At 48.0% G+C, this 16,790-nt stretch overlaps 1 protein-coding gene across 1 annotated transcript in view; it reads right to left on the bottom strand.

Annotated features, from left to right (window-relative positions):
* The window catches only part of LOC118378267 (GDNF family receptor alpha-4-like), a 444,258-nt gene that overhangs the window by 47,785 nt on the left and 379,683 nt on the right, over window positions 1–16,790 (bottom strand). The window contains exon 6 of the mRNA XM_052495924.1: window positions 8,023–8,132. Within this exon, the coding sequence (XP_052351884.1) occupies window positions 8,023–8,132 (110 nt within the window). The remainder of the gene's footprint in view (window positions 1–8,022; window positions 8,133–16,790) is intronic.

The following is a 16,790-nucleotide window of genomic DNA, read 5'->3' on the forward strand; positions in this document are numbered from 1 at the left end:
ATTTTCCATTGGTTTTGTCTTGTCTTCCTACACACCTGGTTCCAATCCCATTCATTACCTGTTGTGTATTTAACCCTCTGTTCCCCCTCATGTCCTTGTCAGAGATTGTTTATTGTTATGCTCGGTGTTTTATGGATTGGTGCGCGACAGGTTCTTGTTCCTACGCCTGACTTCCCTGCCACCTACACACACGACATGACAACAATGGTGTTTATTCTTCACTAGTTGCCCTTTTCTTGGTCACAAATCTTGCTTGCACACTGTGGTATCTCACAGTGTAGGAGTTGTATTTTCTAATTCTTTGTTGATCTGTGTAATCTGAGGGAAATATGTGTCTCTAATATAGTTATACATTTGGCAGGAGGTTAGGAAGGGCAGCTCAGTTTACACCTCATGTTGTGGGCAGTGTGCACATAGCCTGTCTTCTCTTGAGAGCCAGGTCTGCCAACGGCGCCTTTCTCAATAGCAAGGCTATGCTCACTGAGTCTGTACATAGTTAGAGATTTCCTTAACTTTGGGTCAGTCACAGTGGTCAGGTATTCTGCCACTGTGTACTCTCTGTTTAGGGCCAGATAGCATTCTAGTTTGCTCTGTTTTGTTAATTCTTTCCAATGTGTCAAGTAATTATCTTTTTGTTTTCTCATGATTTGGTTGGGTCTAATTGTGTTGCTGTCCTGGGGCTCTTTAGGGTGTGTTTGTGTTTGTGAACAGAGCCCCAGGACCAGCTTGCTTAGGGGACTCTTCTCCAGGTTCATCGCTCTGTAGGTGATGGCTTTGTTTGGGAATCGCTTCCTTTTAGGTGGTTGTAGAATTTAACGGCTCTTTTCTGGATTTGGATAATTAGTGGGTATCTGCCTAATTCTGCTCTGCATGCATTATTTGGTGTTCTACGTTGTACACAGAGGATATTTTTGCAGAATTCTGCATGCAGAGTCTCAATTTGGTCTTTGTCCCATTTAGTGAATTCTTGGTTGGTGAGCGGACCCCAGACCTCACAACCATAAAGGGTAATGGGTTGTATAACTGATTCAAGTATTTTTAGCCAGATCCTAATTTGTGTGTCTCTCTGCCTCTCTCCCTTTCGCTTTCAATTCAATTCACTTTATTCGCTTAACAACGTACATATTGCCAAAGCGTACCTTGGCGATTAAGTGACTAATTTACAATATTAAAATAATAATCAATAATGTCAATAGGACAATCAGTAGCAACAATAATCAAGGGTCAAAATAACAATACACTGAACAATAACAATAAGTATACAGTAGAGGACATGTGCAGGTTGGTTGGTCTGTCAGACACGGTCCCTCATCTTATGGCAGGCAGCAATGTAGTGCGCTGCCAACCCACAGCTCTCTGCGTCCTCCCCCAACAGGACGGGTACCCTACTCTCATCAGAGAGGTCTTCAATGTAGTGCTCTGCCAACCCACAGCTCTCTGCGTCCTCCCCCAACAGGACGGGTAGCCTGTCCTCATCAGAGAGGTCTTCAATGTAGTGCGCTGCCAACCCACAGCTCTCTGCGTCCTCCCCCAACAGGACGGGTAGCCCTATCATCACCAGAGAGGTCTTCAATGTAGTGCGCTGCCAACCCACAGCTCTCTGCGTCCTCCCCCAACAGGACGGGTAGCCTACTCTCATCAGAGAGGTCTTCAATGTAGTGCGCTGCCAACCCACAGCTCTCTGCGTCCTCCCCCAACAGGACGGGTAGCCCTATCCTCATCAGAGAGGTCTTCAATGTAGTGCGCTGCCAACCCACAGCTCTCTGCGTCCTCCCCCAACAGGACGGGTAGCCCTATCCTCATCAGAGAGGTCTTCAATGTAGTGCGCTGCCAACCCACAGCTCTCTGCGTCCTCCCCCAACAGGACGGGTAGCCTATCCTCATCAGAGAGGTCTTCAATGTAGTGCGCTGCCGACCCACAGCTCTCTGCGTCCTCCCCCAACAGGACGGGTAGCCTATCCTCATCAGAGAGGTCTTCAATGTAGTGCTCTGCCAACCCACAGCTCTCTGCGTCCTCCCCCAACAGGACGGGTAGCCTATCCTCATCAGAGAGGTCTTCAATGTAGTGCTCTGCCAACCCACAGCTCTCTGCGTCCTCCCCCAACAGGACGGGTAGCCTATCCTCATCAGAGAGGTCTTCAATGTAGTGCGCTGCCAACCCACAGCTCTCTGCGTCCTCCACCCAACAGGACGGGTAGCCTATCCTCATCAGAGAGGTCTTTGAAACCTCTAAGGGTTTAACCTTTGGGGAAATGGCACTAATTGTTTTATATATTTTTTACATTTTGTCAGGAAATGCAGCTCCGTCTCAGGTTCTGCTGTTGTTCAGTGGTTACACAGCCTTTCCTCTACAGGGAGCCAGGTTCTGCTGTTGTTCAGTGGTTGCACAGCCTTTCCTCTACAGGGAGCCAGGTTCTGCTGTTGTTCAGTGGTTACACAGCCTTTCCTCTACAGGGAGCCAGGTTCTGCTGTGGTACAGTGGTTACACAGCCTTTCCTCTACAGGGAGCCAGGTTCTGCTGTGGTACAGTGGTTGCACAGCCTTTCCTCTACAGGGAGCCAGGTTCTGCTGTTGTTCAGTGGTTGCACAGCCTTTCCTCTACAGGGAGCCAGGTTCTGCTGTGGGGCAGTGGTTGCACAGCCTTTCCTCTACAGGGAGCCAGGTTCTGCTGTTGTTCAGTGGTTGCACAGCCTTTCCTCTACAGGGAGCCAGGTTCTGCTGTTGTTCAGTGGTTGCACAGCCTTTCCTCTACAGGGAGCCAGGTTCTGCTGTTGTGCAGTGGTTGCACAGCCTTTCCTCTACAGGGAGCCAGGTTTTCCTGCGTCTACCCTTCTCAATGGCAAGGCTGTGCTCATTGAGCCTGTACGTTGTCAAATACTTTGCCAAGGTGTACGGTGAATTTAGGGCCAGATAGCACTGCATTTTGCTTGTGCTTGTGTGTCCCAATAGGTAATGTAGTTTAGTTTTGACTGTTGTTGTAACTTGTTTTCTGATTGATTGGATGTTCTGGTCCTGAGGCTTCAGTGTGTTAGTAGAACAGGTTAGTGAACTCAGCCCCAGGACCAGCTGGATGAGGGGACTGAGGCTTCAGTGTGTTAGTAGAACAGGTTTGTGAACTCAGCCCCAGGACCAGCTGGATGAGGGTCCTGAGGCTTCAGTGTGTTAGTAGAACAGGTTAGTGAACTCAGCCCCAGGACCAGCTGGATGAGGGGACTGAGGCTTCAGTGTGTTAGTAGAACAGGTTTGTGAACTCAGGACCAGCTGGATGAGGGGACTGAGGCTTCAGTGTGTTAGTAGAACAGGTTAGTGAACTCAGGACCAGCTGGATGAGGGGACTGAGGCTTCAGTGTGTTAGTAGAACAGGTTAGTGAACTCAGGACCAGCTGGATGAGGGGACTGAGGCTTCAGTGTGTTAGTAGAACAGGTTTGTGAACTCAGGACCAGCTGGATGAGGGGACTGAGGCTTCAGTGTGTTAGTAGAACAGGTTAGTGAACTCAGGACCAGCTGGATGAGGGGACTGAGGCTTCAGTGTGTTAGTAGAACAGGTTAGTGAACTCAGCCCCAGGACCAGCTGGATGAGGGGACTGAGGCTTCAGTGTGTTAGTAGAACAGGTTAGTGAACTCAGCCCCAGGACCAGCTGGATGAGAGGACTGAGGCTTCAGTGTGTTAGTAGAACAGGTTTGTGAACTCAGCCCCAGGACCAGCTGGATGAGGGGACTGAGGCTTCAGTGTGTTAGTAGAACAGGTTAGTGAACTCAGCCCCAGGACCAGCTGGATGAGGGGACTGAGGCTTCAGTGCGTTAGTAGAACAGGTTTGTGAACTCAGCCCCAGGACCAGCTGGGTGAGGAAACTATTTTCTTTGCTCAGCTCTTGGCATTGCAGGGCTTGGTAATGATATGAGAGGGGGTCACTGTATTTTTAGATGTTTCCAAAACTTAATTGCTCTTTTTTGAGTTTTTATTATTAGTGGATATTGGCCTAATTCTGCCCTGCATTCATCGTTTGTAGTTTTCCTCTGGACATGGAGGAGAATCTTACAGAACTCTGCATGCAGGGTTTCAATGGGGTGTTTGTCTCATTGGGTAAAATCTTGTTTTGCAAGTGGACCTCACACCTTGCTGCTATAAAGTGCATTTTATAGGTTGAATTAGTTTTGTAATGGTGTAGAATGCCCTGCCGGTTTTCACTTTCATTCACTTCCTCATGTAGGTGTCCAGTAGAGCTGATATTTAAACCTCAGGAACTGTAGTGTGTACAGTACTCTATATATTTAAACCTCAGGAACTGTAGTGTGTGCAGTACTCTATATATTTAAACTTAAGTAATCGTAGTGTTAGAGTTTAATGGCTATGAAAGGAGATAACTGAGGATGGACAAACACCATTGTAGTTAATCCACAATACTAACCAAATTGACAGAGTGAAAAGAAGGAAGCCAGAATTACAAATATTCCAAAACATCCTGTTTGAAATAACGCACTATAATGAAAAAATAAAATAAAAACGAACAAAACCGCCAAAAACTAAATAAATATTCCCAAACAAATTCAATACAACACATTACTGAGTACCAAATTATAGTAAACTACACCTGACAAGTATGAGTTCAGGTGCATTTCCTGTGTCTGCCTGTCAAGCAGCAGAAGGGAACATGTGTTTGCTGATAATGTTTACTTTGCTACTGGTCGAAACTTGGCTAAACATTGTGGTAAAGTAGATCTAATGTAGGTCTACCTAGCGAAGTTAAACAACATCCCCTTTTCAACATTGTTTTGAAGAGGGTTTAATTACGAATTGCTTCTGACAGACATGAGGCTACATTGACTGATGTATCACGTCGTGATTATTTTAGTGACAGATCTTAGGCCATCGTGATTGATGAGGTTAAGAAACAAATATTTAAAGTGGGCTTTTTTCCAGAAACAGTCTTTCTTTAGCCAGCAAGAAGTAGATTGTGTAGTCAACCTTTCTACCTGTGTTTAACCTCTTCAGCCCGTGGATGCACTTTAATCAAAGCTCCCTTTGTTTTATCACAGGAGACAGTTGTATGACAAATCACTGTATTATTTAACAAAAGGTTGGCTGAACCTCTTTAAAGTCACGTAGATAACATCATTACACTCTTTTTGTTTACAAAGCCCTGCTCCGAGACCTTCCGATTTACATTAATTCACTGTTAAGATTTAAAATGACAAGTTATCAAACCTGTTCACAGGGTTAACTATTCAGACTCCTTTGGTAAGTAAGCCTTTAGTTGTCTTGCTCCTCTCTTGGAATGATCTCCACAATACATTGAGAATAGATGCATTCATATGCCTGGGGGCATCTACAGCTGCATTCGTGTCCCTGGGGGCATCTACAGATGCATTCGTGTCCCTGGAGCATCTACAGCTGCATTCATATCCCTGGGGGCATCTACAGCTGCATTCGTGTCCCTGGGGGCATCTACAGCTGCATCCGTGTCCCTGGGGGCATCTACAGCTGCATTCATATCCCTGGGGGCATCTACAGCTGCATTCGTGTCCCTGGGGGCATCTACAGCTGCATTCCTGTCCCTGGGGGCATCTACAGCTGCATTCGTGTCCCTGGGGGCATCTACAGCTGCATTCGTGTCCCTGGGGGCATCTACAGCTGCATTCGTGTCCCTGGGGGCATCTACAGCTGCATTCGTGTCCCTGGGGGCATCTACAGCTGCATTCGTGTCCCTGGGGGCATCTACAGCTGCATTCGTGTCCCTGGGGGCATCTACAGCTGCATTCGTGTCCCTGGGGGCATCTACAGCTGCATTCGTGTCCCTGGGGGCATCTACAGCTGCATTCGTGTCCCTGGGGGCATCTACAGCTGCATTCGTGTCCCTGGGGGCATCTACAGCTGCATTCGTGTCCCTGGGGGCATCTACAGCTGCATTCGTGTCCCTGGGGGCATCTACAGCTGCATTCGTGTCCCTGGGGGCATCTACAGCTGCATTCGTGTCCCTGGGGGCATCTACAGCTGCATTCGTGTCCCTGGGGGCATCTACAGCTGCATTCATATCCCTGGGGGCATCTACAGCTGCATTCATATCCCTGGGGACATCTACATTAGATGTCAACCGTCTTCAGAACGTTGTTTCAGGCTTCTACTATAAAGGATGGGAGCTATTTGAGTCAGTGGTCTGGCAGAGTGCCTTGGCAGAGTGCCTTGGCAGAGTGCCTTGGCAGAGTGCCTTGGCAGAGTGCCTTGGCAGAGTGCCTTGGCAGAGTGCCTTGGGCTTGTAACGCGCTGTCACAAGCCCAAGCTCTCGTTCCATTGGTTGGAACATTATTGAAAATTTATGATAAAAACATACTAAAGATTGATTCTATACTTAGTTTGACAAGTTTCTATGACCTGTGGTACAACATTTTGACTTTTTGTCCGACGTTCGGACGCATTATTTGTAACTTATTTTGTACATAATGTTTCTGCCACCGTATCTTAGGGCAAAAAAGAGCTTCTGGATATCAGGACAGCGATCACTCACCTCGGATTAGACAAAGATTTTTTTTCTTCAAAAATGTTCTTCAGACACCCGACAACGCCGAAATCCCCGTCATTGTCAAGAGAAAGAGGACACAGGGCGGGGTGCCTCGTAAGGATCCGCCGACAGGGAAATCTGCCCTTACCATCAATATTACTTTCCAACGTACAATCATTGAAAATAAATTAGACGAAGTACGAAGTGCCCCCCCACGGTGCCCCATGAGGCCAGTGTGTTAATACTACTTTACCCATGAGGCCAGTGTGTTAATACTACTTTACCCATGAGGCCAGTGTGTTAGGACTACTTTACCCATGAAGCCAGTGTGTTAATACTACTTTACCCATGAGGCCAGTGTGTTAGGACTACTTTACCCATGAAGCCAGTGTGTTAGGACTACTTTACCCATGAGGCCAGTGTGTTAGGACTACTTTACCCATGAGGCCAGTGTGTTAGGACTACTTTACCCATGAGGCCAGTGTGTTAGGACTACTTTACCCATGAGGCCAGTGTGTTAGGACTACTTTACCCATGAGGCCAGTGTGTTAGGACTACTTTACCCATGAAGCCAGTGTGTTAGGACTACTTTACCCATGAAGCCAGTGTGTTAATACTACTTTACCCATGAGGCCAGTGTGTTAGGTCTACTTTACCCATGAGGCCAGTGTGTTAGGACTACTTTACCCATGAGGCCAGTGTGTTAGGACTACTTTACCCATGAGGCCAGTGTGTTAGGACTACTTTACCCATGAGGCCAGTGTGTTAGGACTACTTTACCCATGAGGCCAGTGTGTTAGGACTACTTTACCCATGAGGCCAGTGTGTTAATACTACTTTACCCATGAGGCCAGTGTGTTAGGTCTACTTTACCCATGAGGCCAGTGTGTTAGGACTACTTTACCCATGAGGCCAGTGTGTTAGGACTACTTTACCCATGAGGCCAGTGTGTTAGGACTACTTTACCCATGAAGCCAGTGTGTTAGGACTACTTTACCCATGAGGCCAGTGTGTTAGGACTACTTTACCCATGAAGCCAGTGTGTTAGGACTACTTTACCCATGAGGCCAGTGTGTTAGGACTACTTTACCCATGAAGCCAGTGTGTTAGGACTACTTTACCCATGAAGCCAGTGTGTTAGGACTACTTTACCCATGAAGCCAGTGTGTTAGGACTACTTTACCCATGAAGCCAGTGTGTTAGGACTACTTTACCCATGAGGCCAGTGTGTTAGGACTACTTTACCCATGAAGCCAGTGTGTTAGGACTACTTTACCCATGAAGCCAGTGTGTTAGGACTACTTTACCCATGAAGCCAGTGTGTTAGGACTACTTTACCCATGAAGCCAGTGTGTTAGGACTACTTTACCCATGAAGCCAGTGTGTTAGGACTACTTTACCCATGAGGCCAGTGTGTTAGGACTACTTTACCCATGAAGCCAGTGTGTTAGGACTACTTTACCCATGAGGCCAGTGTGTTAGGACTACTTTACCCATGAGGCCAGTGTGTTAGGACTACTTTACCCATGAGGCCAGTGTAGGACAGGAGGCAGGCTGCGTAGTTGTCCTGTTTGCAGCCGCTGGCAAAGTGTTCTGAGGGCTGACAGTCGTACTGGAACTGGGCCCAGCGGGACCTAGGTGGGGGACACAAGACAACAACCATCATTCTCTATCTCCCCTTCCTCCCCTGTCTCCTCTGTCCTCTGTCCATTCCCTGTCTCCTTTCCCTCCCCTGTCTGCCCTTCCTCCTCTGACTGCCAGTCTGACAGGAGTAAGTTAAAAGTTTAAGGGACTGAGACTGGGTATCTACTGGGCTGATGTATGGAACAGTACTGAGATGAGCCACATAGCAAGGATCATTTGTTTGATTTAGAATTTGGCCTCACTGCTATTATCATGACAGAAACACATTGAATAACATATTCATCTCTAAACAGATGGACATAGTGTGTAGCTGTTACATGGGAAGAGGGAACACAACTCCCTGCTACAACTCAACTTCCCGTGGAGGTAGAGAGGTATGGGACTGTAGGTGGAGGTATGTGCCTGTAGGTGGAGGTATAGAGGTATGGGACTGTAGGTGGAGGTATGTGACTGTAGGTGGAGGTATGGGACTGTAGGTGGAGGTATAGAGGTATGTGACTGTAGGTGGAGGTATAGAGGTATGGGACTGTAGGTGGAGGTATAGAGGTATGTGACTGTAGGTGGAGGTAGAGAGGTATGTGACTGTAGGTGGAGGTAGAGAGGTATGTGACTGTAGGTGGAGGTAGAGAGGTATGTGACTGTAGGTGGAGGTATAGAGGTATGGGACTGTAGGTGGAGGTATAGAGGTATGGGACTGGAGGTAAAGAGGTATGTGACTGTAGGTGGAGGTATAGAGGTATGGGACTGTAGGTGGAGGTATAGAGGTATGTGACTGTAGGTGGAGGTAGAGAGGTATGTGACTGTAGGTGGAGGTATGTGACTGTAGGTGGAGGTAGGTGGAGAGGTATGTGACTGGAGGTAAAGGGTGGAGGGTGGAGGTATAGAGGTATGGGACTGTAGGTGGAGGTATGTGGGACTGGAGGTAAAGAGGTATGTGACTGTAGGTGGAGGTATAGAGGTATGTGACTGTAGGTGGAGGTATAGAGGTATGGGACTGGAGGTAAAGCGGTATGGGACTGTAGGTGGAGGTATAGAGGTATGGGACTGGAGGTAAAGAGGTATGTGACTGTAGGTGGAGGTATAGAGGTATGGGACTGGAGGTAAAGAGGTATGGGACTGTAGGTGGAGGTATAGAGGTATGGGACTGGAGGTAAAGAGGTATGGGACTGTAGGTGGAGGTATAGAGGTATGGGACTGGAGGTAAAGAGGTATGTGACTGTAGGTGGAGGTATAGAGGTATGTGACTGTAGGTGGAGGTATAGAGGTATGGGACTGGAGGTAGAGAGGTATGTGACTGGAGGTAAAGAGGTATGTGACTGGAGGTGGAGGTATAGAGGTATGGGACTGGAGGTAGAGAGGTATGTGACTGGAGGTAAAGAGGTATGTGACTGAGGTGGAGGTAGAGAGGTATGTGACTGTAGGTGGAGGTATAGAGGTATGGGACTGGAGGTAGAGAGGTATGTGACTGTAGGTGGAGGTATAGAGGTATGTGACTGTAGGTGGAGGTAAAGAGGTATGGGACTATAGGTGGAGGTATAGAGGTATGTGACTGTAGGTGGAGGTATAGAGGTATGTGACTGTAGGTGGAGCTAAAGAGGTATGTGACTGTAGGTGGAGGTATAGAGGTCTGGGACTGTAGGTGGAGGTATAGAGGTATGTGACTGTAGGTGGAGGTAGAGAGGTATGTGACTGTAGGTTGAGGTATAGAGGTATGTGACTGTAGGTGGAGGTATAGAGGTATGGGACTGGAGGTAAAGAGGTATGGGACTGTAGGTGGAGGTATAGAGGTAGGGGACTGGAGGTAGAGAGGTATGTGACTGTAGGTGGAGGTATAGAGGTATGTGACTGTAGGTGGAGGTAAAGAGGTATGGGACTATAGGTGGAGGTATAGAGGTATGTGACTGTAGGTGGAGGTATAGAGGTATGTGACTGTAGGTGGAGCTAAAGAGGTATGTGACTGTAGGTGGAGGTATAGAGGTCTGGGACTGTAGGTGGAGGTATAGAGGTATGGGACTGGAGGTATAGAGGTATGGGACTGTAGGTGGAGGTATAGAGGTATGGGACTGGAGGTAAAGAGGTATGGGACTGTAGGTGGAGGTTTAGAGGTAGGGGACTGGAGGTAAAGAGGTATGTGACTGTAGGTGGAGGTATAGAGGTATGTGACTGTAGGTGGAGGTATAGAGGTATGGGACTGGAGGTAGAGAGGTATGTGACTGGAGGTAAAGAGGTATGTGACTGGAGGTGGAGGTATAGAGGTATGGGACTGGAGGTAGAGAGGTATGTGACTGGAGGTAAAGAGGTGTGTGACTGTAGGTGGAGGTAGAGAGGTATGTGACTGTAGGTGGAGGTATAGAGGTATGGGACTGGAGGTAGAGAGGTATGTGACTGTAGGTGGAGGTATAGAGGTATGTGACTGTAGGTGGAGGTAAAGAGGTATGGGACTATAGGTGGAGGTATAGAGGTATGTGACTGTAGGTGGAGGTATAGAGGTATGTGACTGTAGGTGGAGCTAAAGAGGTATGTGACTGTAGGTGGAGGTATAGAGGTCTGGGACTGTAGGTGGAGGTATAGAGGTATGTGACTGTAGGTGGAGGTAGAGAGGTATGTGACTGTAGGTTGAGGTATAGAGGTATGTGACTGTAGGTGGAGGTATAGAGGTATGGGACTGGAGGTAGAGAGGTATGTGACTGGAGCTAAAGAGGTATGTGACTGTAGGTGGAGGTATAGAGGTCTGGGACTGTAGGTGGAGGTATAGAGGTATGTGACTGTAGGTGGAGCTAAAGAGGTATGTGACTGTAGGTGGAGGTATAGAGGTCTAGGACTGTAGGTGGAGGTATAGAGGTATGTGACTGTAGGTGGAGGTAGAGAGGTATGGGACTGGAGGTAAAGAGGTATGTGACTGTAGGTGGAGGTAGAGAGGTATGTGACTGTAGGTGGAGGTATAGAGGTATGGGACTGGAGGTAGAGAGGTATGTGACTGTAGGTGGAGGTATAGAGGTATGTGACTGTAGGTGGAGGTAAAGAGGTATGGGACTATAGGTGGAGGTATAGAGGTATGTGACTGTAGGTGGAGGTATAGAGGTATGTGACTGTAGGTGGAGGTATGTGACTGTAGGTGGAGGTATAGAGGTATGGGACTGTAGGTAGAGGTATGTGACTGGAGGTGGAGGTATAGAGGTATGGGACTGGAGGTAGAGAGGTATGTGACTGGAGGTATAGAGTTATGTGACTGTAGGTGGAGGTAAAGAGGTATGGGACTGTAGGTGGAGGTATAGAGGTATGTGACTGTAGGTGGAGGTATAGAGGTATGTGACTGGAGGTGGAGGTATAGAGGTATGGGACTGGAGGTAGAGAGGTATGTGACTGGAGGTATAGAGGTATGGGACTGTAGGTGGAGGTATAGAGGTATGGGACTGTAGGTGGAGGTATAGAGGTATGTGACTGTAGGTGGAGGTATAGAGGTATGTGACTGTAGGTGGAGGTATAGAGGTATGGGACTGTAGGTAAAGAGGTATGTGACTGTAGGTGGAGGTATAGAGGTATGTGACTGTAGGTGGAGGTAAAGAGGTATGGGACTGTAGGTGGAGGTATAGAGGTATGGGACTGTAGGTGGAGGTATAGAGGTATGTGACTGTAGGTGGAGCTAAAGAGGTATGTGACTGTAGGTGGAGGTATAGAGGTCTGTGACTGTAGGTGGAGGTAAAGAGGTATGGGACTGTAGGTGGAGGTATAGAGGTATGGGACTGTAGGTGGAGGTATAGAGGTATGGGACTGTAGGTGGAGGTATAGAGGTATGGGACTGTAGGTAGAGGTATGTGACTGTAGGTGGAGGTATAGAGGTATGGGACTGGAGGTAGAGAGGTATGTGACTGGAGCTAAAGAGGTATGTGACTGTAGGTGGAGGTATAGAGGTCTGGGACTGTAGGTGGAGGTATAGAGGTATGTGACTGTAGGTGGAGCTAAAGAGGTATGTGACTGTAGGTGGAGGTATAGAGGTCTGGGACTGTAGGTGGAGGTATAGAGGTATGTGACTGTAGGTGGAGGTAGAGAGGTATGGGACTGGAGGTAAAGAGGTATGTGACTGTAGGTGGAGGTAGAGAGGTATGTGACTGTAGGTGGAGGTATAGAGGTATGGGACTGGAGGTAGAGAGGTATGTGACTGTAGGTGGAGGTATAGAGGTATGTGACTGTAGGTGGAGGTAAAGAGGTATGGGACTATAGGTGGAGGTATAGAGGTATGTGACTGTAGGTGGAGGTATAGAGGTATGTGACTGTAGGTGGAGGTATAGAGGTATGTGACTGTAGGTGGAGGTATAGAGGTATGGGACTGTAGGTGGAGGTAGAGAGGTATGGGACTGGAGGTAAAGAGGTATGTGACTGTAGGTGGAGGTAGAGAGGTATGGGACTGGAGGTAGAGAGGTGTGTGACTGTAGGTGGAGGTATAGAGGTATGGGACTGTAGGTGGAGGTATAGAGGTATGGGACTGGAGGTAGAGAGGTATGTGACTGGAGGTGGAGGTATAGAGGTATGTGACTGTAGGTGGAGGTAAAGAGGTATGTGACTGTAGGTGGAGGTATAGAGGTATGTGACTGTAGGTGGAGGTATAGAGGTATGGGACTGGAGGTAGAGAGGTATGTGACTGGAGGTAAAGAGGTATGTGACTGTAGGTGGAGGTAGAGAGGTATGTGACTGTATGGAGGTATAGAGGTATGGGACTGGAGGTAGAGAGGTATGTGACTGTAGGTGGAGGTATAGAGGTCTGTGACTGTAGGTGGAGGTAAAGAGGTATGGGACTATAGGTGGAGGTATAGAGGTATGTGACTGTAGGTGGAGGTATAGAGGTATGTGACTGTAGGTGGAGGTATAGAGGTATGTGACTGTAGGTGGAGGTATAGAGGTATGTGACTGTAGGTGGAGCTAAAGAGGTATGTGACTGTAGGTGGAGGTATAGAGGTCTGGGACTGTAGGTGGAGGTAGAGAGGTATGGGACTGGAGGTAAAGAGGTATGTGACTGTAGGTGGAGGTAGAGAGGTATGGGACTGGAGGTAGAGAGGTGTGACTGTAGGTGGAGGTATAGAGGTATGGGACTGTAGGTGGAGGTATAGAGGTATGTGACTGTAGGTGGAGGTAGAGAGGTATGGGACTGGAGGTGGAGGTAGAGAGGTATGGGACTGGAGGTAAAGAGGTATGTGACTGTAGGTGGAGGTAGAGAGGTATGGGACTGGAGGTAGAGAGGTGTGTGACTGTAGGTGGAGGTATAGAGGTATGGGACTGTAGGTGGAGGTATAGAGGTATGGGACTGGAGGTAGAGAGGTATGTGACTGGAGGTGGAGGTATAGAGGTATGTGACTGTAGGTGGAGGTAAAGAGGTATGTGACTGTAGGTGGAGGTATAGAGGTATGTGACTGTAGGTGGAGGTATAGAGGTATGGGACTGGAGGTAGAGAGGTATGTGACTGGAGGTAAAGAGGTATGTGACTGTAGGTGGAGGTAGAGAGGTATGTGACTGTATGTGGAGGTATAGAGGTATGGGACTGTAGGTGGAGGTAGAGAGGTATGTGACTGTAGGTGGAGGTATAGGGGTCTGTGACTGTAGGTGGAGGTAAAGAGGTATGGGACTATAGGTGGAGGTATAGAGGTATGTGACTGTAGGTGGAGGTATAGAGGTATGTGACTGTAGGTGGAGGTATAGAGGTATGTGACTGTAGGTGGAGGTATAGAGGTATGTGACTGTAGGTGGAGCTAAAGAGGTATGTGACTGTAGGTGGAGGTATAGAGGTCTGGGACTGTAGGTGGAGGTAGAGAGGTATGGGACTGGAGGTAAAGAGGTATGTGACTGTAGGTGGAGGTAGAGAGGTATGGGACTGGAGGTAGAGAGGTGTGTGACTGTAGGTGGAGGTATAGAGGTATGGGACTGTAGGTGGAGGTATAGAGGTATGTGACTGTAGGTGGAGGTAGAGAGGTATGGGACTGGAGGTAAAGAGGTATGTGACTGTAGGTGGAGGTAGAGAGGTATGGGACTGGAGGTAGAGGGTGTGTGTGACTGTAGGTGGAGGTATAGAGGTATGGGACTGTAGGTGGAGGTATAGAGGTATGGGACTGGAGGTAGAGAGGTATGTGACTGGAGGTGGAGGTATAGAGGTATGTGACTGTAGGTGGAGGTAAAGAGGTATGTGACTGTAGGTGGAGGTATAGAGGTATGTGACTGTAGGTGGAGGTATAGAGGTATGGGACTGGAGGTAGAGAGGTATGTGACTGGAGGTAAAGAGGTATGTGACTGTAGGTGGAGGTAGAGAGGTATGTGACTGTATGTGGAGGTATAGAGGTATGGGACTGTAGGTGGAGGTAGAGAGGTATGTGACTGTAGGTGGAGGTATAGGGGTCTGTGACTGTAGGTGGAGGTAAAGAGGTATGGGACTATAGGTGGAGGTATAGAGGTATGTGACTGTAGGTGGAGGTATAGAGGTATGTGACTGTAGGTGGAGGTATAGAGGTATGTGACTGTAGGTGGAGCTAAAGAGGTATGTGACTGTAGGTGGAGGTATAGAGGTCTGGGACTGTAGGTGCAGGTAGAGAGGTATGGGACTGGAGGTAAAGAGGTATGTGACTGTAGGTGGAGGTAGAGAGGTATGGGACTGGAGGTAGAGAGGTGTGTGACTGTAGGTGGAGGTATAGAGGTATGGGACTGGAGGTGGAGGTATAGAGGTATGGGACTGAAGGTAGAGAGGTATGTGACTGGAGGTGGAGGTATAGAGGTATGTGACTGTAGGTGGAGGTAAAGAGGTATGTGACTGTAGGTGGAGGTATAGAGGTATGGGACTGTAGGTGGAGGTAAAGAGGTATGGGACTATAGGTGGAGGTATAGAGGTATGGGACTGTAGGTGGAGGTATAGAGGTATGGGACTGTAGGTAAAGAGGTATGTGACTGTAGGTGGAGGTAAAGAGGTATGTGACTGTAGGTGGAGGTAAAGAGGTATGGGACTATAGGTGGAGGTATAGAGGTATGGGACTGTAGGTGGAGGTATAGAGGTATGGGACTGTAGGTAAAGAGGTATGTGACTGTAGGTGGAGGTAAAGAGGTATGTGACTGTAGGTGGAGGTATAGAGGTATGGGACTGTAGGTGGAGGTATAGAGGTATGGGACTGTAGGTAAAGAGGTATGTGACTATAGGTGGAGGTAAAGAGGTATGTGACTGTAGGTGGAGGTATAGAGGTATGTGACTGTAGGTGGAGGTATAGAGGTATGTGACTGTAGGTGGAGGTAAAGAGGTATGTTACTGTAGGTGGAGGTATAGAGTTATGTGACTGTAGGTGGAGGTAAAGAGGTATGTGACTGTAGGTAAAGAGGTATGTGACTGTAGGTGGAGGTAAAGAGGTATGGGACTATAGGTGGAGGTATAGAGGTATGGGACTGTAGGTGGAGGTATAGAGGTATGGGACTGTAGGTAAAGAGGTATGTGACTGTAGGTGGAGGTATAGAGGTATGTGACTGTAGGTGGAGGTATAGAGGTATGTGACTGTAGGTAAAGAGGTATGTGACTGTAGGTGGAGGTATAGAGGTATGTGACTGTAGGTGGAGGTATAGAGGTATGTGACTGTAGGTGGAGGTATAGAGGTATGGGACTGTAGGTGGAGGTATAGAGGTATGGGACTGTAGGTGGAGGTATAGAGGTATGTGACTGTAGGTGGAGGTATAGAGGTATGGGACTGTAGGTGGAGGTATAGAGGTATGGGACTGTAGGTGGAGGTAAAGAGGTATGTGACTGTAGGTATAGAGGTATGTGACTGGAGGTATAGAGGTATGGGACTGTAGGTGGAGGTATAGAGGTATGGGACTGTAGGTGGAGGTATAGAGGTATGGGACTGTAGGTAAAGAGGTATGTGACTGTAGGTGGAGGTATAGAGGTATGTGACTGTAGGTGGAGGTATAGAGGTATGTGACTGTAGGTGGAGGTATAGAGGTATGGGACTGTAGGTAAAGAGGTATGTGACTGTAGGTGGAGGTATAGAGGTATGTGACTGTAGGTGGAGGTAAAGAGGTATGGGACTGTAGGTGGAGGTATAGAGGTATGGGACTGTAGGTGGAGGTATAGAGGTATGGGACTGTAGGTAAAGAGGTATGTGACTGTAGGTGGAGGTATAGAGGTATGTGACTGTAGGTGGAGGTAAAGAGGTATGGGACTGTAGGTGGAGGTATAGAGGTATGGGACTGTAGGTGGAGGTATAGAGGTATGGGACTGTAGGTGGAGGTATAGAGGTATGGGACTGTAGGTAGAGGTATGTGACTGTAGGTGGAGGTATAGAGGTATGGGACTGTATGTGGAGGTATAGAGGTATGTGACTGGAGGTATAGAGGTATGGGACTGTAGGTGGAGGTATAGAGGTATGGGACTGTAGGTGGAGGTATAGAGGTATGTGACTGGAGGTAAAGAGGTATGGATTGTAGGTGGAGGTAAATAGGTATGGATTGTAGGTGGAGGTAAAGAGGTATGTGACTGGAGGTAAAGAGGTATGTGACTGGAGGTAAAGAGGTATGTGACTGGAGGTAAAGAGGTATGGATTGTAGGTGGAGGTAAATAGGTATGGATTGTAGGTGGAGGTAAAGAGGTATGTGACTGGAGGTATAGAGGTATGGTACTGGAGGTAAAG

The sequence above is a fragment of the Oncorhynchus keta genome, chromosome 35 (assembly GCF_023373465.1).
Source record: "Oncorhynchus keta strain PuntledgeMale-10-30-2019 chromosome 35, Oket_V2, whole genome shotgun sequence".
In the NCBI taxonomy this organism is placed as follows: Eukaryota; Metazoa; Chordata; class Actinopteri; order Salmoniformes; family Salmonidae; genus Oncorhynchus; species Oncorhynchus keta.